The sequence below is a fragment of the Lethenteron reissneri genome, chromosome 39, assembly GCF_015708825.2.
Source record: "Lethenteron reissneri isolate LAM-NWPU_2019-01 chromosome 39, ASM1570882v1, whole genome shotgun sequence".
Classification (NCBI taxonomy): Eukaryota; Metazoa; Chordata; class Hyperoartia; order Petromyzontiformes; family Petromyzontidae; genus Lethenteron; species Lethenteron reissneri.
In genome coordinates, this window is record NC_083817.1 from 5,984,291 (window position 1) to 6,009,462 (window position 25,172).

Below are 25,172 nucleotides of genomic sequence, written 5' to 3' on the forward strand. Positions count from 1 at the left end.
CCCAGTGGCCAGAGGTCCCAGGTAAAAAGCAAAAGATGTACTGGATATCGCGGGCAACATTTAGCCGACACCGGCAAATAGGCGCAGAGCCATCGTGGCAACGCGGTTGAGAGTTCGTCGTGAAATGTATTAGCAATCGTTTTGGTTACATTCTGAAATGCTTGGTATTTATTTCAAATTGTAATGCCTTGCTTTATTATAATCATAGATATGAACCCAAGACAAATTTAATTAGTTTCAATGGGGTAATATTTTGGAATCACTGTAAAAACGAACTTTGCTCTAATGTTGAGGACAAATTAATCTCCAGTAAAGTTCTGTTTAAAAATACAACTTTGATGTGGTTTAAATAGTTTTTTTTATGTTTACAAAACTGATTAGATCCAAACAGTCCAGAAACATCAGCCTTGAGGTCCAGTACATCTGCTAAACGTAAGCGAGTGCGTTTCAAGAGAGGCTTTTACGCTGCCAACAAAAAAAAACAACTTTAATCACCCGCAAGACTCAGAACGGGGAAAGACAAAACAATGTTTTCTGCTACAATACAAAAAAAATGAATAGATGCAAGAGCGTTCATGCAAAGTCACAGTATTGCTAATATCTTATATTTCTGATTGCCCCATAATGCTCTGCTTTTTGTTTTTAACTTTTTTGTTTCTTTTTTTTGTTTTTTTTAGGATTTTTTTTATATTTTAATTTTTTACAAATCTTATATTAAACAAATAAAAAAAACAGAAAAAGTCTTTAATCATCCCCCCCCCAAGGTACATTCCAGATTTTTCGCCTGCCTCGCAGTGGGAGACAGAACACATTCAAAGCGTTGGGTCCGTGAGTGCGTGCGCGTGAGTGCGTGCGCGTGTGTGCGTGCGCGTGTGCCATGTGCCTGGTGCCAGTTTAACAGTTGCTGTGAACATGATGTACAACTGCACGACCCATCCCTGCTCCCTCCCATCCCACCTCCGCACACCCTCGCTACTCCCTAACACCCACCCCCACCCACCCCTCCCGACTTCCCTCCCACCCCAACCCAATCTCTTTCCCTCGCACCCTCTCTCTCTCTGTGCCGATGTCACCTGTGCAAGTATCAATATTAAAATCGCCGTCTTCTTTTATCCTTTGCCATAAATCACCTTGCCAATGGCTGTGCACCAGTGATCCTTTTTGTAAGCGCTGGGTGCTATAGCAAGCAGATCCTTCATGTCTTTGGAACAGGTTCTGTGTGGCCGAGTGGCTACGGGGGGCCCGTTTGCTAAAGCGGGTGCCGTTTTTCTTTTTGGGGTGACGCACGGCATCCAGGAAGTCGCAAAGTCGCGGCTAACACTTTTGCTTTTGTTGTTCTTATCATCTCCTCCGCCGTTGTCATCATCGCTGCCACAAGTTCATCTCTTTTTAGATTTCTGTTTTTACCTTATATTATTATTTCTTTTTCTCAAAATCAACAGACGCACCAGAACAGAGAAGAGTGCACTAATAACAAAAAAAAATAAAGCAAAGGTTAACGTATTAAAGGTTAAAGTGATATGGTTCAACTTCACTGTTCCAAGACTCCTTATCTTTAAGGCTGAGAATGGCCATTGAAGGAGTTTTGGAATTGAACAAAATAAACAATGACAACAAATAAAAAAAAACATCAACATACGAAAATACCTAAGAGCCAAGGTAAGCACCACTTAACTTCCTGCAAAAGTCACATTTCAACAAGAACTCAATCATAACTTGAAATGTTTTGCTTGAAGTTAGAGTTTGGCAGGGAAAAAAAAAAATATACACAATGGCCAAACCTCCCCCCCCCCCCTAACGCAAAGAGTTAAAGTTCGGTCTTTTAAACGTCCCTAGCTCCTCCAAAACGTGAACACGAACCAAGACTAAAAAAAACGATCGCACTCAGTCATTGCACACTAGATGAGTATTTAAGGCTAGCGAATCTAGCACCGAGCTCAGAGCTGAAGAGCAAGTTACGTGTCGCGTACGCGGGGGTTTTTCCCGTAGCACTGGCACACGCAAAACTTTTAAACAAATACTGTCGAGTTCTACTCTAACGTCTCTTGATCAGTTTATAAAAAAAAAAATTTGAAAAAATATACCAATAAAAAAACGACGACGACGACAAAAGAAAAGTCCTCATAACGACAAACGCAGCAGGCTTCTTACACGTACATGCGGGTTTTAGGGTTGTCTGTGGGGGGGGGGGGGAAGCGGTTTAAAAGTATGCCGAAAGCTGTCGGCACAACAAAAAAACGGGAACATCTGAAAAATATTTACAATGAGTTTATCAACCCAGCTCTGCCAGAGTACCGTCTAAAACGCGCTTGTCTCTCGTTTAATTCTACCGAGCATTCAAACACTGCTCATAGCTACAGTACGTCAGGGTTTGTCATTACAAGAAAACCAAAAATAACGACGCAAAAAACTATAACCGAGAAAAAATGTCTGACCCTCTCCACACCCCACATCCATCTCCGCCATCGCAGACAAACATTTCACAATAAATGCGTCTGTTTCAGTCAAAACTTCTCCGTTTGGGCTCCACTGGATGCACAAGTGCTCTCTGAATCGATGTTGAGACGCAGAAAAAAATATAATGTAAGTGGCCCGTTTTTTAAGTTTCATTTTTTATTCTTTTAGTAATAAAAAGAGCTACATGAGATATTATATCGTTGCCTTTTTTTTTTATCCTGCTTTTGCTTGTCCACTTGCTAGTGCCAGTCCTAATCACCCTGCAGAGTGTTCACAAAGCCCAGACACAGGTTGTAAGACAGGATTGTAGCACCATAGGCAAGGCATCTGGAACAATCCAATTGTTTTAAGTCGCACGCTTACCACGACGGGACGGGTTCCAGACAGAGAGAAATGCGTACGTTGGTTTTGCTTTAACGTTACCGTTACGGTTTTTCTCTCTTTCTCGCATCACGGTGCGCGTCTTACACACGTCGCTTTAGGTCCCACGACAAAACGAGCCCGACCGAACTCTCAGCCGCGATCTTCCGAAAGGGGAATCAAAATTCCCAACGCCAATAAATGTTTCTCGCCTGTCTTTCAAAGCCTTTCTCTTCTGTGTTTCGCTTGCTTGTGCAAAAAAAAAAATTGTACGATTATAAAAAAAAACAACTAAAAAAATGAAAATAATTATCAACAAAGCAAAAGAAACTATGTACAGGCGTGTCATTTCGGAAAGAACACTCGCTGGCTTACTCGGGGAAGGGGGGTCTCCTCCCGTCGCGTGGGGCAAATAGATCATCCGGTGGTCAGCGCGACCCTCTTTTTTTTTCCTCAAAAAATCCAGCGCACGACCTTTTCACCTGCGCACCGCCGCAGGCTGCTGCGAGGGTTGAGAGTGCACGGGGTGCGCTAGCGTCACGTTCAGCGAGTCGTTGTGCTGCACGAGCGAGGTCTGTTGGTAGTGCAGGACGAGTTCACGCAGCGAGCCGTACAGATTGTAGGGCTCGGCGAAGCCGTAGCCAGTGGACGTGCTGAAGATCATGCAGTGCTTCACCTCGCTGTCCACGCTGCGCAGGACCAAGCGTGGGCCAAGCGTGGGCCAGCGGTAGAGAGAGATGCCACCGGGGGGGTGGGGGGAAGCACGCCACAAGACAACACGCAACGGAAGACACAGACAACACAACGGGTATAAGTTAAGGATGACGCGCACATCACCGACGTGACACGAGGTTTCATAGCTGCTATCGCAAAAAAAACTCTCCTCTACGAAACGATTATCGGACATATATAAGCGATGAGGTTATCATTTCTGTAAAGGAGATCAAGGTGTACGCTTGGTAACTCCTCAGACAATCAAACGATCTTTTTGGTTTGCGCCTTCCAACGGGCCGAACTCGAGGATTTTTGTCCACCTCCAAAAATTACGGCGCAATTGCAAGTAGCTTGGAACAATAAAATAATATGGTGACACATCTCAAGGAAGCTGTATACAAAGTAGTGGGCATATTTTATAGACAGAGGACACAGTCATAAGGAGAGGAGAAAAAGCAATATCTGTGAGCCTGGGCAGGGAGTTTGACAGCACAAATGGCTGGAGTAAGGGATTTCCAGATTATGCACGGGGTATATCGGAGGAGATTGAGTGACCTACCCCCGGGCTAATGTTGGCATGTAGAAACAAAAAAAATATGCAGTGCGTTTTCCAATAACATCTGGTAACCCAGCAGTATGTGTTCAAAAAGCCTGACTGCCGAGACCCAAAAGGTTCAAACTGGTCCAGTTAACTTGCTTAAACAAACGCAGCTTGATAACATTGGTCTAGATATCCAATAAGCTGACGTACTAAAAAAAAAAGTGTATTTATGTGGAGACAGAACATTTTGCTGAGGTATTCTTTTACAAACGAAAAATAACGCAATAATCTGTGGCTTGGTGGGTTCATCGAGGGGCCAAGGGCTACGTGTATCAAATGCGCGAGTATGTTTGTGCGCGTGTGCGTGTCACTCACACGACGGAACAGGCATAGAAGCCGTGCTTGCTGCTCTTGCGGATCAGGAAGGTGCCGTTGGCTCGGTCCCTGAGCATGTCCTCGGCCTTCTCGCGGTTGATGTCGGGCACGTACCAGCTCTTCTCATCCTGGTGGGGCAGGTTCTCCTCCTCGTCGATGATCGAGTATGGGCTGCTAAAAGGGCCGCGCACACAACCGGCCTCGGTTAGCAGTGGACGTGCGACGTCACATCCGCGTGCACGTATGTGTGTGCGCGACGTTTGCTTAACACGTAGCCTTTCGCGACCAATGTTATCCATAAGAGGTTTTTTGGGTTATATCGCATAAAGAGAAATGTGTCGTTAAACCCGCCACCACCCCACACAGCCAATTAGTAAGCTTTGTTACTAGTACAGCACAACGGTGTGTTGGAGGGTCAACTCACAACATTTACAATTCGAGTACAATGTGTGACATTTGTTCGTTAACCCATAACACCTAGGTCCTTCCTACCCTGTGTGCTTTGGAACTTCATGTGGTTGCAACACGCTGAGAGTGACGTCACTACTAATTTTTGGCGAATGGCTGTTGTTGTTCTAGTTCATGTGGTGAAGCGGATTGGTTAACGCACTTTGCTTTGGATCCCGCGGCTAACACCGGTGTCGATTATCTGAATAGGTCCTGGGCCTTGACTAGGACAACTCAGCCTTAAACTAGTACCTAGTGTTATGTGAAAGCACCAGCAATAAGAAGACAGTGGTCCTGGCCAAACTACCCTTTTACCCTTTCATGCACCGTGTCGGCCTTAATGAGACGCTTATTCATGGCACCAACCCCAACCACCTATGCAGACTATTCGCTGGGGATGTCTGCGCCACACACGAGTGGAGCGAAGCAGTGTCTGCATGTGTGCGTGTCGCTGGGCACTGCAGTGGAGTGGCCGTGGGTGGCGCGACACTCACTCTTCTGTGTTGTCGTTCTTGATGCCGAGCCACTCGTTGATTTTCTTCTGCCGCACTCCTTTGTGTGTGAGCCACCTGCACGGCAAAATACGGACCCGTAAGTACAGCGGTAAGTAAGGGGGGGAGCAGTGCACTTTAGTTATTTTGAGCGAAACTGTCGGGCGTGCAGGTAGCAAGAGTTGGCGTAGCGGCGTACGTACATTAGGTACTGGTCGCGGATTTTTCTGAGCTGGATTAGGTCCGGTTTGATGCTGTTCATCAGCTTGTCGATCTCTCGGTTCTCAGTCGCTTGCTTCTTGAGGTCCTGCTCGAGCCGGAGTTTGCTGTCCCGGATCTCGCTCAGCCGAGACTGCAGCTTCTCGTAGTTGAGCATGATCCTGCGAAGAAGAAACACAACCATACTCGCATGTAAGCGAGCCGCGAACCACATGCGTGGGGGGGGGGGACCTAAAGTTTAGAAGGGGGTGAGTGGGTGGCTTTCCACAATGGTCTTAGAGGTCATGCCGCATATGGACATGCTGCTTATCAAGAGAACACGGCACGCAATACGAACAAGCTGTAAATGAAAACACGCTGTGTTGCGTGGGATGCCCCCCACCGCCCGTATCCCCGGCGCTCACCTCTCGATCTCCTTCTCGTTACCCTCCCTCTTGAAGCGCTCGATGTACTCCTTGGTGTAGCGCTCCTGCGTGTGCCGCTGCTCCTCAAATATCTTGATCGTCTCGTTGAACGCCTCGATTGCCGTCCTCTTCATCTGGATCTCCTGTGGAACGGTGTGCGGGGAGAGGGGGGGAGGCAACATTAAACGAATCGCCCATCAAAGCATGAAGCAGCAATGGAGAGTGTGGTGTGTGTGCAGGGTTACTGGCTCAGGTGGCTTGTAGTCCAGGGAAATTCCCTGACTGGACAGTAACTGCAATTGTAAGAAATCTGATGGCAAAACCTAAACGAATGCACAGGATATATAAATATAAAAAAAATATTATAATAAATTACAGCCCTTTGTGAATTTACCGCTAGAAGAAAGCACATCCACAAACCAGTACTGGTCATTTGACCATATATCATGCTGGTCAGTGTGGGTTAGTGAAGTGGGGAGGGCTACCCAGTACCAGTTCAGATATCACCAGCCACTGATGTTAGCTGTGGCCGGGAATCGAATTGAGGTCACCGGGTCTATAGCACAGTGCCCTGACTGCTGAGCCACCGCTCCACCCCCCAACGTCATATTTACACACACAAAACGCCTGACCACTAAACAAACAAATGCGGGTAAGACAAGCATGCTGTGTGGGGGCTGGGATCCAGGGCTGTCTATTTGCGCTGGACAGGTGTCGTGCGAGTTGGCCAGGTACTGTGGCGAGCCCGGGAGGGTTGCGAGAGCGGCGGCGTATATGGGTACGCACGCCAGGTGCTGCGCACCATTACATGCTGTGGTGATCCGTAGGGAACCTCTACTGCGTGCCCGTTGAACAGGTGTGCTGTGCGAACGTTCGACAGGTGCACTATGTACGATTCTGTGCGTGTGTATGTGCTCGCGTGTGTGTGTGTGACCATTGGCACAGTCGGGGCCCACAGCTGGTGCATCTGCCAGTCATCCAATGGCACCTGGGTCTGTCCCGTGGCCTACTCTGTCAGCGAGCCTTCGACACTTCACGTGCACCTGGCCTGGCACAGGCGCCGTAGTGACGTCACCGTCACCGAGCGGCGAATGGCTGGGGGTATTGCTACGTGACCGTGTGTACGTGACCACGTGCACACGCGAGTGGCGGTGTGCAGGGGGTTGCCATAGTGTACTACAATCCCGTCGTCCCACATTTGAGTCTCGGAAATGCACATCAGCCACCATCGGCATGTGACGCAGGTCTGTGCTTGCCCTTGTCCGACTCGGCTTGAACTGTTGGGCCACACGGGAACGTTGCTTAAATGTATGGCGTGCGCAGGTGGCTGTGCGGACCGGCGCCGCGTACCTGTGACGTGCGAGTGTACTCCTCGTAGAGCTTGTCGTAATCGTGGCTTTTGTCCTGGTAGTCTTTGTGCAGCTCCTGGAGCTTCTTGCCAACCGCATCTATGTTGTCCTCCTTCACCACCTGGTCCTGTAGTCACGTGCCCAACACAAACAGACCGCAACAAACGTCAAGTTCAGTTTCTCAATTCATTACGTACCACAATTGCAACAACACGCTCGCAGACCATTTAAACCACCGGTCGCTGACTCTCGCAGCGGTCGGCAATGACGCCACGGTTGAGCCACCTCTCCTCTTGTGGGCGGAAGCAATGCGCTGCTGCTGCTGCGCAGGACGAGCTCTGACGGGACTTCCCATCGCTCTACGCACGGGGCCTACGCGTGCACTGGGGGGCCGAGGTCAGCAGGAAACCCTGCTCTGGTGCGGCTAGTTTGACAAAGGGGAAGTCACGTCTCAACTGCGGTTTGCACGCGCGGGAGTGTGGGAGCGCAAGGATTCTTATTGCTCGTGCCACGGCGGTGCGAGCGCGAGTCTTGGCGCATGCGTGGGCACGAAAGCTCTTCTCATAACGCACCGTCCGTGCAGACCGGGTGGATTATGACCGGCAGCAATGTAGTAGATTTGAAGAGCTCGCAAGAGTAACTAAATAAAAATTGTCTTACGACCCTTCCACCTTATGACAACCTTCTGGGCCTTGTGACGGTGTCGTAGAGGTGCATAAATAAGACTGTGGAGTGATTACACTGGGTTTGAAAATAAATAAAATTGCTGACTACAATACCAAAGGCCCAAAACGTCAAAAAACCCCCAGCAATGTTAAAGAGTTGGAACAAAAAAGAGTTAACATATTACATGAAGTATGAAAGGTTCCAAGACCTTTAAAAACACAGACAATGGGACAGAACTCCAAAGTCGATCAGTGCGAGGGATAAGCAGTAAGCCAAGTGTTTTGACCTGCAAGTGTGATGATGTCACGCAGTATGGTTAAGAGTGAAAGTCAGTCTGGTAGGCAGTCCTCAAAATGGGTAGAGGAATCAGTTTAACTGAAGTTTACGGGAACAGTAATCACGGTATTAACGATAAAAGAGTAATGAGGAGTGTGTATATTTCTGCATGCTAAGCATGTATGACTTCATACATGTATTCTATATTCTGACTGAAGGTAATATCATAATTCTACGAGGTAAAAAAGTTGGTGTGTGCGTGCGTTTTTGTTTGCTTGCATACGTGTGTGTGTGAATGTGCCTCAGTCCCCTTCGCGGTAATTGGCACAGTGGGGAGCAAAGGTGTTGCATCTGCCAGTCATCTCGGTCAGTCAAGACATGGCACCTGGGTGTGTCCAGTGAGCTCCTGCCAGCGAGCGTTCGACAGTTCATGTGACCTCGAGGTGCACCTAGCCTGTCACAAGCACTGTGGTGACGCCACTTGGTGGCGGTTGTTGTTGTGCATGTGGCCATGTGTCTGGCACCTGCTGTGACTTGGAGACCGGGTATTGCAGCTTCACGTCGAGCTTAGGGTTGTACTGCGCCAGCGACTCGTGCCTGTAGTGGGTGATGAGCTCCACGACGGAGTTGAACGTGAGCGGCTCCGAGAAGCCGTACTTGGAGTCGCGGTGAAATATTTTGATTAGCTTATTGTTGCCGCCCTTTCTGTGAAGTTTAAAAGGGGAGGTCGGAGAGATAACGAAGACAGGACAAAAACGTTAAGAGATCGCACCGTTTTAACATGCGACGAGTGTGAGAGTAGAGTAAAAACAGTTGTGATCATGTGCATAATATTCCAAGATGTAATAATGTTATTCACACGTTTTGTTAACCTCAGTCTTAAAGCTCTTATTCAGGAGATTCCTGCTTTAGGTTGTTTTGTGAACTATTAAGAAACATAATGCAAGTGTTTCACCAGTAAGACAGAATGGCAGTGTGTAAAACTGACCAGAAAGTTCATGGCAATTTCTTAAGAAGAAGACTCATGGGCTGATATCTGATCACATTGCATAAAACTTTTGTTGGCCCAATCACGAGACCTATTTCACTGATTATGGTTCAAATCCAGAGATGTGCTTACACGTTTGTTTCCATGGTCGCGCTATTAAGCATATGGAATAGGCATTGTAACATGTGCTCACGATGCATGGATAATGGGCCCTTAATGTATATATGTTTAAATGATGACTTGAATGAGAATGTGCAATGGTCACGTGTGTACACGTGACCATTGCACAGTGCGCGTGTGTGCACAGTGCCACCAACACAATCGCACGATAAGTCTCTTGGATAGGTAACCAAATACAAGAGGGTAAACATTCGGGCTGACAGGCCTCAATTAGAAGGCGTTTCTATATATATATACACACAAAGAGCATTGGTGAAAACTAAAAATAGAATGGTCAAAGTATCAAAACGGTATTTGCTTTCAGGTTTTTTTCCTTCAGTTTTTGGAGAAACGGCTGTGATAAAAGCGACTGGAACACGAACGCATGCATCACCGAGACCGTATATTGTGATGGCTTTAATTTGTAAGATGATCCTGGCCTCATTTCATCGTGGCTCCTGTGTCAAGTACTATTAACCAACCGGTTTCTAATCAAAGTGCACACATACAGATGCAAACAAGCACAGACACACGCACACAAAGATCCCCCATATAGTCTTAACAGGCCGTTGGGGCAAGAGCTGTCAGTGAGCCCCTACTTAGGACGACGACGCGCACGAGGGGGTAGTGAGACCAAGCTCACCCTGGGCCCGCCTTCCGTCTCACCAGTGGCGATGTTTACACACTGCAACAGCTACTCATTTAAGGTTCAGTTGACCTAGGGGAAGCCCAGGAATGGTTCAGATATTTTTCACTCTTGCGAGCAGTAGCCAGGAATAAAACTCAAGCCACCAGGTTCGTAGCGCAGCAGCGTGATAACCGCTACGCTACTGCTCCACCCACAGACACACACAGACAAGCACAGACAGACACACACACTCGCAAGTTGAAGCGCATCCACGTCAGCATGGTGGCATCACACGTGGCACAGAGTTTCTCCATTTTGAACCCCATCAACATTGTGCAGATGTTTCCTCTGGAGCAGATATGGCGTGGCATCGCCCGAGGAAACCTGCTCCACTCCTAAACTAATTTTGTTGCAAACATGGCGAGAGCGCTCGCACGCAAACTAGTTTGGACGCCAGGGTGCTGTTTGAGCCACCAGCAAAGTGTCTGCGAAGCATCTGCCAGCCCCGGGGCCATCTTCCCACAGGTTAACTCCACGCTGGCACTGCCACAAAGCTCCTTGTCTGCCCTGCACCTCTCATCACCTCCTCCCCAAACCCGCCGCCGACTGCTCTCGCTGCTTTCATCTCCTGCAACAGCTCCAATCCCCTTTTCCAACATCTGGAAGGTTTCTTTGGCCCCGGGGGCAACGAAACAGAGAATTAAATAAATATTGGAACACAATAACCAGAGCGGCGTAGAGACAATGCTTGAGATATTACTGGAGCATCTGCCAGGTGAGAGCCTAAGCGTTTTAAAAAAAAAACGAATTAAAGGTTAAAGCGGGGGAAAGCCGCAGGGCTCCAACAGCAAGCGTTGCGGTTGACTTTCTTGCGTGCGACAAAAGGCACCGATACAATACCCTCATTGCCTACAGGACACCGAGTTAATTTCTGCACTGTGTGAAATTATTGTCCCGACGGAAGGTGCCTCAAGATATATGCTGGGCAACTGTCGCAAAGGAAACCGAAGTCACAAGCGCGAGGACGAAAAGCGCACAGAGAAAGAGCACGGTCACGGCGCGGAGCAATGCAGGACGCGAATGAGGGGAGACTTCAAGGGTTAGAGGGTAGGGGGTAAAGGTCAGTTAGCCAGGATTAAGCTCATGGAAAACTGGTAAATGAGAACGAGGGAAAGGCACGCTCTCATTCAGGATGGGTGCGCAATCACGTTGAAATTCGGGCAAAGTGTTAGGAGACAAATTTTGGGTTGGTAAAGGTGTGGAGGGAGCACAGATGTAGGAGGATAGTACAGCGCAACAATGTATTTTGCTACAATGACCTCCCCGTTGCCCACAACGTAGTCCTGCAACAGCCTGTAGTTTTATGAATGGGGGTCACTCATCCAAGTATTCTATCTAGGCACAACCCGGCTTTAGCTTTGGAGATTGGGCGCATTCCGTGTTGACGAGTACGGTCAAATTACAACTGGCGCACCGCGGGAAAGCTCTCATCCAGCAGAAAACTGACAAAAGGGCTGCGCATGGACATGTTTGGCCGCCCGTTAGTGGACTTGGAGAAAATTAAACACCAAAAGCACAGAGAACATTGGGAGGAAACTGAAAGGAAAACGTCACTCAAGCTGTTTGATGCAACAGACAGAGACCTGTGCATTAGTTAGGGTGGTGGTTGTGGTTGGGATCTGTACAAGGCAGGGCCCTCCTGGGAGTTAGGCTGATGGGGGTGATGTTTACGGTGTGACTGTGGCGCGGTGCTGAAGTGTACCTGAGCGTTAGCGTGTAGTCGCCCTGCATTTTGGTGGAGGCATCTCGCACCAGGTAAGTGCCATCGGGAGTGTTCCGCAGTTTCTCGTTCACCTCCTCCCTGCGGGCGTCACGCACGCACGGACACGCGAAGGGAAGAAAAAAGACAAAGATTACATTCACCGCAGGGACCGGCACACACACATGGTTACTTGCGGAAATATGATGGGAATAAGATTGGACAGTGGGAGGCGAAGTTTGTAAATGATAAGCGAACTTTGGCATCCCCGCATCCAAAGCTGTTGTTTTTGTAACAAGTTACAAAATGTTCAGATAATTTTTACCCTTTTCACAACACACACAAATTACAGCCGAAACATAGGGGTGATAAGATGTCTGTATTCGAGGTAAGTCTTCATCATCACTATCACGATCAGCAGTTCACTGCAGAGATGTAGCGATGAAATCGGCTCACGTGTATAAGCTTTATGGATTGTTGCATCACGAGACCACGAGGTTTGGCAACGGCTTAGGGAGGCGGCCTTCCATCCAGCAGTGGCTAGAGGTAGGTTTCATGGCGCAAATCGTCACGGGATCAAATCACACGTCAGCCTAAGGGAAGGAATTTTGAGAGGGACGCGTGGCCAAGGGTAAAAAGAGCTATAGTCAAGAGGTGAGCGAAAGGGGACAGTTAGCACGTCTGGTTCGTTCTCCTTGGCTGCAGGAGCATGGCACAAAAAGGGCAAGTGCTGCACGTCTGCACTACGATCAGGAGGGGGGGGGGGGAATGGGCTGGTTAGCATGCGGCAATCGCATCGATCGGCCGACCTTTGACCCAGCAAGAGCGCGGGGTGAATTGCACTCAATGCAGTCAAAAAGTACTTTAAACGCTCTTGTAGTCAAACAAATCAATAATGATAATAAAACTCTTATAATAATGATACTGTAATATCGGTTAGGATGCTTTTAGACTACAAATTAGCAGGCTGTTACAATAAGAACGGATGGCAGCGTCTTGCCAATCAACTACCACATGAATGTCTCCCTATGGTCGTTCATGGGGGTTGTTAGGCCATTCTTCACCACGCTGCTCAGTGCAGAGTGGTGAAGGGGAGGACCAGGACTGGTTCATATAGCTTGCCAATGTTATGGATCAAAACTGGGTTCATAGTACATTGTGCTAATCACTGCACCACCACTCTTCCCACTGACCTTTTATCATTAATTTGTCACATAAACAAAGTAGTTCATTTTTGCCAACAAGCTACAATCAAACGTTTGCGTTCAGCGTATTATTAATTTACCATGAAAACCGTTCATTCGTTTTCAGTCGTTGAGTCTGGAGTTCGGTTTTAAACTCGATCATTGACTTGAAAAAAATAACCAATGAACTTCCTCTGAAATAAAACTTGACAGGACTGCGCTGGTGGCAGTGCAGAAGCACAGAGCGAAAAAACAACTGCGCTAAAAGTAATCTCAGCCCACATCTCTTTTTTAAAACACGCACGTCGAATACAAAAAAGGATAAAGCACAGTTAGTTTCAAAACTATTTTCCTTTACGCGTTTAGACGCATAAGTAAGCGGTTGCAATGAAGTGACGCAGTAATTGTTTCTTAATCAAGGATTTGCTTATTGTGCCATCAAGATTTTCCACTTGCTCAGTGTTGTTATATGATGGTGTCCACTATTGTCATTACAAACGACAAGTCACTCAAAGCCCGGGGCAACATGGTAGATGAAACGTACTGGCTTCTTGTCTCAATTGAGAATGCTAAGCATGTGTAAACCAGAAAACCTTTTATTTGCGGGTGATGGGAGAAACTTTTATTTCCCCAAACCTTTGCATAACAGCTACTGCATCGTGTCGGCATGTAACGATGTCGGGACACTTTTCGTATTGTGCAACTACTACAGAGAGTAATCTATTTTGCTAAATGCTAAGAAAAACTCCAAACGTCTTCTCGGTTAAACACTGATGAAAATTTCAGCGGGGGAAGAAAACATAACTTCAAAATCTGGCTTGAAAAAAAACCGATTTTTATCGGCACTTGCAATCTTCTTTTTAATTCGACAGGGAATGGATGCTGTGAATGTACTGCGCAGACATTGGTGGGGAGAATGGGGAAATTGTGGTAGAACACTGTGTCCCCAAAATGTCGCAGAAATAGGGGATGCTTAACAGTCGAGCTAATTTTGTAAAATGGAGAATCAAAATGAAAAGCTAGATAACTGAACAGCATGCAAAGCAATCGGGACTTGGAGGCTGTGTCATCATGCCGCGTGGAAACTTCACACGCAACGCAGTCCCAGTTGAGGACTGTACAGTATTGTACCACTGGATTTTATGTTCTAGTATTGGCTTTTCAGTGGCATATTTTTTTAAACCTTTTTGAGGACACATAACTGTAGGTGGCATGGTGTATAAACACCACCACCACACACTGGTGTATGAACACCAGTGTGTGGTGGTGTCGTATGGCCGGCGAGTGTGATGGAGGCGGCAGGGGAGCGGAGTGATGCGGGTGCGAAGATGCTCACCTGGAGATGTCGCCCCAGTACCACTCGGCGTCCTGTAGCAAAGTGCTGCTCGTCTCCTTGATGCCGTTGCTGTTTGGCAGCGGTGCTGGAGTCTTTGGCGGCTTCGGAGGGAGCGCTGTGTGGGAAATAAGCAGAGACCAAGCACGCAGTACGTTAATCAACAGGAAAACATTGATACAAATGCTATGTTGCAGAAAGAGTTGATGGTGTGGGCACAAAACATTTTGGAAAGAACACCGATTGGAGGTCACACAAAGTGGAGTAAAATGGTTAGGCGTTGGTCTTGTCATATGCTACATGAACTGATCAGAATACACCTCTAGGTTCTCGTGATAGGCAAAAAGTTTTGGCCACTTTTATGCAAACATAGGCTGCCACCCAATCCCATTAGCGGTGTTCACCAGCTGTGGGAATACAGGACAAGCCATGCTTAAACGCACTTTTTTTTATAACAAGCATCACGCGAAAACACTTTTTGTCGTACGGTCCACCATAGCGTTTCATTGTACGGCAAAGCATTTCATTCCACTCGGTACCAGTCTTTGAGATGCGCATCTTTTTCACATATCCTGGCCTGTCTGCTTTGTATCAAAACCATCGGTCGGGAGTTGGACTGAAAAAGAAGTCTCATTTTCCTTTCAGACCCCACCACTCCCCACCCCCAACATCTAACTTTTTTTATTTTGGCTCCACTTTATGGAAACTTTAACAGACTTAAGTTTAGCCAAAAGGAAAGGGGGGAATGAAGATAGAAGCTTGGCTAGGGGTCAAGCTGAGTTGAGGCTTCACGACTGCGGCCTTATGCAGGTGCGGTTGAGACTTGCCATTTGATTTACCCATCTAATTATACCTGCCCTGAGTAACGGTTGAGCACTGGGACTCGCTTCTTCTCGTTTGCACTGCAGGATGTCGCACAGGCTTGCAGGCCAGCTTTCAATTACGCTGAAACCGCTGAGTGTCCCTTATTGGATATTGCACCAAAAATTCCTCAAAACGAAACCATAATGAAATGGTTAATTAGGTTGGTCTGGTATTGGAGCGAGACCCAGGGCACATGGGCTGCCGTAAATCGCTGTAACGTCTCGGAAACTTTAATCTGCCCACTCTTTATTCAATGGCCACAACGCAAAAATAAAGACCTCACCAGTTGCCAACAACATGTAGCATTGAGTGAATTTGGAGAAGGAAACAACAGTTTGCACGCAACTTGCCATCATGTGTCGAGAACGATTATTCAAAGATATACTTTGTTGCACGCACATGCGCATGTGCGTACGATAAAAGGCAACAGCCCAGAAAATGCTTGCTCATGCTGCTGCTGGCAGAACGATCTCCAATAGCTCCACGAAGCCCCCTCTGGAGGGTATTTGGCTTACTCTTTTAAGCAGGCCAGATGTCTTGGAAGAAGCTGTGAGAGTACCCACATTTTAACCTACCGCACACATCCCGCTGATCGACTAACTTGGACGTATCCATTTGTTCTGCCAGGTGAACTGAGGTGGGTGGGGGGGATTTCATAAACTTTCTCATTTTACATACAGTACTGGGTACGGAACTGGACAAAGAAGGGCGGAAAGCAATGGGTGGAGGGGTGGTTGGGGGGGGAGTACTCTCCACCCATGAACCAGTTGCACAAAAGACGCCTCTTTCTCAACAGCGCTCAAAAGTTTTGGCATGGCGTCCAAGCGCGCCTCTTGGCTTGCGACGGATCTCCCTGCCTGACCCGCTGGCTTTCGTTACGCCGGAACACGTGGTTCTCCTCCGCCGGTCGTCTCGCTTATTTCATTAATTCACGTTCGGCAGCGAAGAGAAGGGAAAAAAGGGCAAAAAGGGCGAAGTCTGCACAAGGGCGGTGCGCGAATGTGGCCAAGCCGCCGCCGAAATTTACAAAACTCCATGTACAGCTTTGCTAAGTGATTAACAATTCTGCGTGTGGTACAGTTTGTACCTTTTCCCATTATTATGTAATCTGGCCACGAGCCGCTCCCTTTTTTTAGTAAGGTTAAGTATAGAAACAAAATATTTGTATGATGACCTTTCTCAAACTAAACTCTTGCGAGTTTGCGTTGCATTTCATCCGTCCATTCACTGGATGTTCATTTGTTCGATTGGTCGTTCCACTCATTAATTCATTCCAATTCACCATTCGTTTCACTTTGCCTGGCCTAGAACACCGCACTTCCCAGGCCAGAGATGCTCGTGGTAACGTTGAAAGCGAAGCGAACCCGAGCTTAGTTCTCACTGCGCCTCGCTACACACTCCACCTTGCACTGCGCCCGTTACTCAGCCAAAGCGCTCACAGAGCCCCCATTCAACGAAGCACACGAGTGATTTTTTTTACATCCCCGCCTCTTTCTTTCCACTGAAGAATCTTTTTCAGGCCACTGACTCACTAAGCCTGTGGTTCCTGGCACCAGCTGAGCGAGATTTATTTATTTATTATTGTAATTTGTCACGCGATGGACTTGCGCAATGTCTACGTGCTGCCATCAGCTTTTTTTTCGTGCACCCACTGCCCCCATTTCTCCTCCCTCATCCGCACACCATAATAAATAACGGTCCAGGGCTTTTGCCACATTAATACCCAACTGCTCAGCAGCACGCACATGACCCAAACGCACAAAGAAATGATCACTGCAACTGGTTCCAAGTTTGTTACGCGTCATCATAGTTAAAAGGTATTCAGGTAGCACACCACATCTGTTCTAATAAGTAATGTGTGGTTTACCGATGTCTCCACAGTAGTTAAGGCCAAATGTGTCCTGCATTTTGTAATTTCACATATTAGCAATTCGAGCATGACTTGTGAAATTACTCAAAGAGGGGCACCAAACAAAGTAATTTGAAGGCAGCGAATTCTGTCTCCTGGTGACGTTATATTAAAGTGGCCTCACTGGAACTCACAAGAAATGGGGGGGGGAATGACAATGTAGGCCAAGTGTACTAAGTGCAGCAGGCCATTGCCACGTCTAGCGATGAAAGGCAGCTAACATTCATTCCACTCGATTAACTTGGGTGAGGAGGAGCTCCTCGTCGAGAGGAAGTGGCAGGAGATTAAAAGTTCAAACGACGACTCCACCCGGAGGTAAATCCTAGGGACTGAGGCCACCGGTGACGTGTCTGGGGTTGTGGGAGAGGCACTGGAGGAGTGCTCGCGCATTGGCCAGACAAGCAGCAGCAGCAGCTAAAATTACGTCTTCGTTAATGGGGCCTCCTGTGAGTTGAGCAATGCCGTGCACTCCCCTCCCTCGCCACCACTGCCCCCCCCCACCTCTTTGCCCATAAGAAGCATTTTCCTTCCCGTGTGTGTGCATCCCCTGCGTGTGCCCCTTTGTTTAACGATCCCTGGATATGCTACCAGTGGCCCTGTAAACGAAGCGCTGCCCAATTTGTGCGCTACCGGCTGCCCATCCCCCACAGCAACTTCCTTCCAGCCTTTAGCCGCCATAGTTTTACTTTAGAATCCTGGTTCCGAGAGGAAAAGTGGGCGAGTGCTGGGCAATGACAAAGGCTGCTATCGAGATGGTTCGGCTCTCTAATCACCCACTGGGCTCAACGATTCCAATGCCCTGGGCCGTAGTAAACTCGCAGATTTTCACTGCAGGCAAGTGATCGCCACACGTGGCTTGCTTTGTTAACATAAAAATGTAACGACATTAGTTGTTCACCGCTTCTAAAAAACTTTTGTTTTCTTGGTTTGCTTTGTTCTGTGGGTGCTGCCGTTGGAACATTCATTTTGTGCAATGTAAGTTCTGGGGAAGAAATGTAAAATGCTGAGAACAAACATCTTAGACAAATCCCTCATTAATTTCTACATACAATGCAACTCATCGGACTAATGCGCAATACGACACCACCGCACATGCAAACCGAGATGAACCAAACACTTGAAATGACGGGAAGTTTGAGAAATGTAACATCGATAGAGACAAGTTTATGCAAGCAAAACACTGCGGTTTTACACACAAGTGCCGTAACAGTTTGTAAATCACAACTGCGTGCCATGGACCAGCCAACATTTCGCCAATTCTGTGAAGATTTACTAAATGGCAGACGAGACATCCCCTACACATCCTGGGCATGTCCACATAGCACCAGTAACCCATTCCTCAAATTAACCAATACATTAATTGTTAGAATTCTGAACCACTGTGAGGGCTCAAAGGTTAATGAGGACACAGACTTTCGTGATAAAATAAAGAAACGCACTGTTTTCGACGTGAAGGCCTCTGGGCAGCAATTCCGAAAGTGCAACGGTATCGCCGAATGCTGAAACTCAATCGTATGGCAGGAAATGTGTCAACCGGTTGCTCCAACGTATTGACATTAGAGGGAAAACTGTTCCCTACATGTGCACAACCTCAATGAGACTTCATTCCCAATGACCCTGCAGAGGCATGTGACCACACGCACCTAAAGTCGGACACAGCGCTCAATAAAACAAGGCTTTGGCTGTAGCCGAAATATGTCAATATTATTTTACCTCAAAAGTCACAAAAAAAAGATAATTAAAGCTGTAATTAAAAGCAGCCAGGCACATTCGCAATAAATAAATCCAGCAGGATCAAGCGTGGGAATTTTACTCTATGCCAGGAGATGGCTGCAGAACGATTCCACATACCACACAGGCTCGAAAAGGCGAACTTAAGCAGCTAGGCCACAAATCCTTACACAAGGCCGACTGTTTGCAGAAAAGTCCCTCAGGAGTCGTGCTAAGCCCAGCGGACCGGGCGTGGCCCCCCCAGAAGAAAATGAGGAAAAATAAATAAAAGCGGCGTTTTTTTTTTTAACCTCACGTTCCAGGAAGTACCAGGTGTGAGGTTCTGGGGAGCTAGGAGGGTGCAGGTGTAACGCTAATGAAAGAGCCATTGTAGCCAGGTGTACGGTTGCTCCAAGTCCTCTTCCTCACCCTGAGCACCCCCCCCCCCCAATTCCCTTCCTCTCCCCCCAACTTTCAACCTTTTAGTTGCAGTAGTAAAATAGAATTGAAAGTAAAAAACATTGTAAGACCCTTTTTTTGCTCTTAGAATTTTTTAATTATGGTCACCCTCTGGGCACGTATACAACGAACCACATGTGGATTGTAGCCATGGGCCTGAGTGTAGTTTGTGCTGAGTGATAAAAGCTCCATTCTCAGCCCAGTCACGCGCTAGGGAAGTGAAACTGGGAAGAGTGGCCTTACAAAATAAATAATATAACCATGTGTCTATTCGTTTTGCGCAAAACGACAGCTGCCGTAAGTTTGCTCGTATTTACAGAGCTTAACATAAAATAATTTGCGGAAGATGTGCGTCGCCAACTGCGTGAAGCTGAAAATATGCAACATTTAATTTAAAAAGAGGGCGCGCTGTAGAACTTTACCCGCAGTTAGAGGTTGCTGCTGTCGATAGGCCCTAGTTACACGAGATGCTTTGTTCGTCAAGGCTCCCAAAGTATGTCTCTTCGCATACAAACTCGTAATCCTGTCTGCCACAAGTACAAGCCATCTGACAACGAAAAGCTCCACTTCAGTATTAAATGCGGTGTGGCCGTGCTGAAAACCTGCTGGGTACATCACGCCCGCACACGCCAATGAACAAGCATGCCCGTGCCAAGATTAAAACCAACCTTTCAACAGCTGAGCCACAAAAAGGCCATTCTTAGCATGCACGGGATTTTTGTTCTTTCGCAAGGGACATTTTCCAGATGCGAATGCCTAAAGGTGCATATGGAAACCAATTAAATCTTCACGTATGAATTGTTTAAAATTTGTATACTCGTATATATACACATTTTATATAAAGGCTTTGCTTAGCCTTATTGAAATAAAGAAAAATCCACTCGGTCATTTTACCACACAACGTACAAATTCTGTTTCACGACAAGCCGATGGACCGACCCACTTTCACTATAGGGGAAAACACAGTTTGAAGGGAAATACCTACCCTTAACACAATGTACGGCGCGCACACATTTTGGCTTAAAGCTGAACGCATACTGTAAGGCATTCAAAATTCCACCGGTAAAACGCGCTGGAATCTGACGCACTGATGATGTGCACGCCGGCTCTCGGACGCTTTCATGTGTAGAGAATTAAAGCCAAATGCCGACCAGATTTCTTGCTCGACTAACTGTCAAAATAGGTAATTGTGAAAAGCTGCATCTCTGATTTCTATCGCGCCCCTGAACGGCCTGGCTTATCGGCGTCACGAACAAAAAAAAATCTACTGTACAACCTCCGGAGGGCCGCGTTGCTCGCAGATGGGAAAGGCTAAAAATATACAGCGGCGGCCGTGGGCCTTCTCACAGACATGAGGCCACCGCATCCTAATCCCACAAGGGAAGTCCCTGGGTTTTTACAAAAATCCACTGGCTGGTTACAGTCCGAGTCGAAATATCTGATCATCTCTGGATATCCAAGATTCCACCTACTTGCTCTGCTGCACCGTGATTCTAAGAAATTGGGCAAAGGAGCTTCCCAGCTTGCCATGAGGATTGGCAAGAGGTTGAAAAAACCGCTGGCGTTTCTACTTTTCTTTGGTATTAAGTCGAGTTCTGCATGAACATTGGATAATTCTCTGGCAAGCATGGAGATGGCGAGGTCCCCCCTCCCCACCACACACACATCCATCTCTCTGTAATTCGTTCTGAAAGAGTGTGACGAACTTTTGTTTGCCAGTTTCTAGGTCGCGCATAATATTTAAACACTTTAAAATAATCGCCATTGCCAGGTGCGGGCAAACTGAATCCAGGTGAGTGTGGCAGTTTTACACTCAACATTGACGAGACGCCAAATCTTTCATCCATATCGTCATGCACGTCGACGGAGCCCGTGTACATCCATCGCCGAGAAGGGAGGGCTGCGATTGTGATGGCACCACCACCTTCTCTCTCGACAAGTTTGATGGCACGATTCTCCAAGAAGCCTTGGTGGTGCCATCACATCACGAACCGTTCCTCGGCCATGTTTGCCCAAAATCCGCCCCCCCCCCTTGCCATATTCTTTGTTATCCGCCGTTCGTGGTGGGGGTTGACGTACTCACAAACTGGAAGTGGTAGAAATGAACCCTTCAATCGAGAAGGTGTATGAGGCCTCGTAAGGTTTTAGCGAGTAAGTTTATCCAAGGCCAAAAGTGTTGAAACCAAAAAAAAAGCTGAACGACTTTTCTCTCGAAACGAAACTACCAAAGCATTACCAAGGGCGAGAGAGCCGTGGAGTGGATGTCAAAGATCCTGTTTTGTGATTTGCAAGAGCAGGCCCTTGTGAGTGGGCACCGTGACCCACATTTACTAAGCCGAACAACTATGCGCCATGATTACTTTGCACGGATAAAAAGTCATCTCCCTTGCCGAGGAGGAATGTCTGAGAAATGGACGCAACAACTCGCAGGATCCATCCCTCCTGATCAAATCAATGAGGAGAAATACAAGATTGTGGCATTATCTTTTTTGGGAGAGAGAGGGGGGGGGGGGGAATTCGGGATCGAGATGGCACAGGGGTGGTGGTGGTGGTGGTGGGGTTATCCCAGAAGCAAGCCCAAAGCAAAATGGCACCCAACGTTGCACTGCACTGCGCAACCCATATTAATAAAAAACCTTGTCCGAATAAACTTAACACCTGTCGAACCAAACTGAGAGTGAACTTTTCTAAGCAGAAGACCCCCCCCTCTCCTCCCAAGGGAAGGAAAGCGCGACTGTCAGTTATGATTGGGAAGGTAATAATATTAATAATCTGGCATCCGCCATCGAACGTGCCCATTCATATTTAAGATTCAATATCGAACCTGAATGATCAAGAATTCGTGTAACTATGATGGTCTAAAGGTCGTTTTAATGGCCATTCACAGGTGCCAAGTTTTATGAAGAGATTAACGCAAGCTGAGAAAGCCTCTCCCTCCCCCCTGGTCTTAAGAAGACACCTTCACTGGTCCAGTTAAATCATTGCCTAAGCACGTCACGCAAATATCAATGGATTTAATTTTACTGAACAAAAAACGGTCTGAAAACTGGACTAAGTCCATCGAAACCTGAGGGAATCAGGCTCTGTCCCGACTCGCTCAGAAATGTATTATAACCAATACGCTGTATAATTTAGCAACAGAAATCGTTTCACTTATACGAGCCAAAGCCACACAGGGCAAGCTAGCAACGCACAGTAACATTGTCCAATTTGCTAATGAGTTTGCGCTCTTCTTTGCAATCTTTGGATAAATGTCCCAAGCCGCTTCGGCTCGAACCTGGTAACCCAGACCTGAGATTCTGCACTTTTCTGCGTGCGACAATGAAATATTCTCTATCAGAGAAAGCCAAGACTTTAATCATTTTGGGCGAAATCCTTTATCTCGATATTTAAGGCAAGATGTTAACACCGATGTGGAACGATGCGATCTGGAAGCTCACATTTTTGCAGGTCACGTGCATTGCACTGTGTAACACTATTCTTGTTCCTGGGTACTAAGTGTTATATTTTAATTGCTTATGCCTAAAAAGTATAGCATATGGCTATTATTCCCCCACAAACTTTGCTTTTGTGACCAGGACTTTCCGTGAACGAAAGACACAAATGCACACCGCGTTCTCATTGAAAATAGGCACATTTCAAAATATCACTGCCCTGGTCACAAAGCAAAGTTTGCGGGGAATAATATCCATTATCTGCATTTTTGAGGCATAAGCAATTAGGAAATAACACTCACTAACCCAGGAACACATGTTTTTTTGTTATAACACTGTCATTTTAGAACGCATCTCTTTAAAATGTAGCTGCGGATAACTTTGAGATTCTATTGCAATTGGAACAGCGACACCACGAAAGGCCAATTTGCTTGCAAGTGATGTCATGGTCTTCTCGAATACAGTGCCGAGCCATATCTTTGCTTGGCCACGCTCTGCCACAGAGAGATCAGCTGTGCAAAACTCATCTCCATTCCCGTTTAACAAAAGCGTCTTCAACGCAGGGATACTGCACATACAAATATACTGCACATTTGCAACATGACCACACACACACAGGCGCACACACGCATTCGAATATAAAAACGTGCGCACTAAATATGCACGCACAAGAAGAGACGTAATGTGTGAGTCGTCGTCACAAGAGTGAATTAGCGATTATAAAGGAGGTCTACGACCACGATCGTGAAGCAGACTGCACCGTCCGAAGGCAGTGAACGAGTCGGAATCGCTGTGGCGCACACGAAAGGCTACAAGACACGGGCAGTGAATGAACGTGAGGCTTTGCTGCTGCTGAATGAACAATGGGGGGGTAGGGAAGCGAGCACACGAAACCATTCTTACCTGGGGGGTCCATCTCCATGTAAAATATCGGCTCGGTGCAGTAAGGCAGACCCGCCAGCCCCCATTCGTCCTCGGACTCGTCCATTCTCAAGCCAGTGTTGTACATCTTTGTTTTTAATTAAATAACGCAACTTAACATTAAAAAAAGGGATTTGGGAGAGCGGTAGAAAAAAAAAAACGACGCGACAAATTCACTACGGGGGTGGAGATAAGAAAGAAAGGAAGAGAGGGGAAAAAAAGTGCTTCGCTTTGTTTTAGTACAAAAAAATCTTCAGTTTCTTAAATTACTATTACAAAAAAATCTTAGAACAACGCAGAGAGCTCGGCTAGCTAGGCTAGCGATCGATCGATAGAAGAAAAAAAGCTGAACCGGTTTCAGCAGTGCAAACGATTCAAGTGTTGAAGGATAAAGAGGGGGGCCCCTAACAGCCGGCGCTAAGATCCCCCTCTGTAATAATCCTGCCTCGGCACAAACTCATAGAGACACACGTCGGCCCGCCACGCTCCGGCTTATGACAGCGGCCCGGGCGACTTCATCTCAAGAGCTCCGAGTAGGGGGGGAGGAGGGCGGGCAATGGGGGTGGGGTGTCAGCCAGTAACCTATTACATCATCGGGAAAGTCCATTGTGAGTTTGAGGAAAGGGGTGGTTGGTTTCTGGGGGATGGGTATAAAGCCCGAAAGCCATCTCTCGTTTTCGCATGACGTTTAGTTTTCGCGTTGAGAAAAAAAAGAGGAGCGCGCTTTCGGGATGGATTGTGGACGTCGGTAAAGGATGGAACGGGCTCAGAAGTGGTTCCCCAAAAAAATGTGAATGATCCACCAACATTTTTTTGCAGAATTTACGTTTGTAGAATATATGAAAAATTAGCCGGTCTCTGATTGTACAATGCATGGTCTTAAATCTGAACTTAATTTCTATTAAGAGTTGTACTTATTTATTCACGCCCATTGTTAATTCACATGCAGCAGCGATGCATTATATATGCATAGGTAATGTTAACGTGCAGTGGCAGGTTACAGCACCATACTTTCCCGACCTAACGGCACGAAATTCCCATTTACTCACTTTGCAAATTTTAATCAATTCTGAATTACCGCATACAGATGACGAAACCCACATTAAATGTGCATGCGATACTAAACCAGGTCAACCTTACACAAAAGTGTCACTCCCATCCCAATGCTTCCTCCACCGTGTAAAAAACAAAACAATAACGCGAGACGACAATGAACATGACGACGTGGATCTTACGACTTGACGTTGCACATCTCTCATCTCCCAACAAGCTGATTACTAACGCAGGACAAACGATAAAGGAATGAATAAACCAACGATACAATTCCCCCCCCCCCTTCCCCACGCGTGCAGTTGGTAGATTCCGTGGCCCTTCAGAGGCCTGCCAGGGGCTGCCCGTGCCCCCATCCAGCACGTAGCCTTCGATTACAGCAGGCGGGGCCACGTGGGTAGGGGGGGGGAAGATGAACGCACGAATAAGATTAGTCCACAACGTTGCCAACCAACCAGTCAACGGCTTTACTCGT

At 47.1% G+C, this 25,172-nt stretch overlaps 1 protein-coding gene across 5 annotated transcripts in view; it reads right to left on the minus strand.

Annotated features, from left to right (window-relative positions):
- Positions 1-1,027: 1,027 nt before the first annotated feature.
- Positions 1,028-25,172, minus strand: part of LOC133352049 (phosphatidylinositol 3-kinase regulatory subunit gamma-like) — a 149,752-nt gene continuing 125,607 nt past the window's right edge. For 2 of the 5 annotated variants that reach the window (XM_061567767.1, XM_061567768.1), the window contains exons 8-16: positions 14,354-14,468; positions 11,837-11,935; positions 8,824-9,004; positions 7,359-7,484; positions 6,009-6,151; positions 5,589-5,765; positions 5,389-5,463; positions 4,448-4,621; positions 1,028-3,506 (exon numbers count right to left, since the gene is read on the minus strand). In XM_061567767.1, coding sequence (XP_061423751.1) covers positions 3,296-3,506; positions 4,448-4,621; positions 5,389-5,463; positions 5,589-5,765; positions 6,009-6,151; positions 7,359-7,484; positions 8,824-9,004; positions 11,837-11,935; positions 14,354-14,468 — 1,301 coding nt within the window. In that variant the 3' untranslated portion in view covers positions 1,028-3,295. Of the gene's footprint in view, positions 3,507-4,447; positions 4,622-5,388; positions 5,464-5,588; positions 5,766-6,008; positions 6,152-7,358; positions 7,485-8,823; positions 9,005-11,836; positions 11,936-14,353; positions 14,469-23,629; positions 24,146-25,172 lie in introns of those variants that run through there. The other 3 variants (XM_061567771.1, XM_061567770.1, XM_061567769.1) reach the window with 3 other exon arrangements.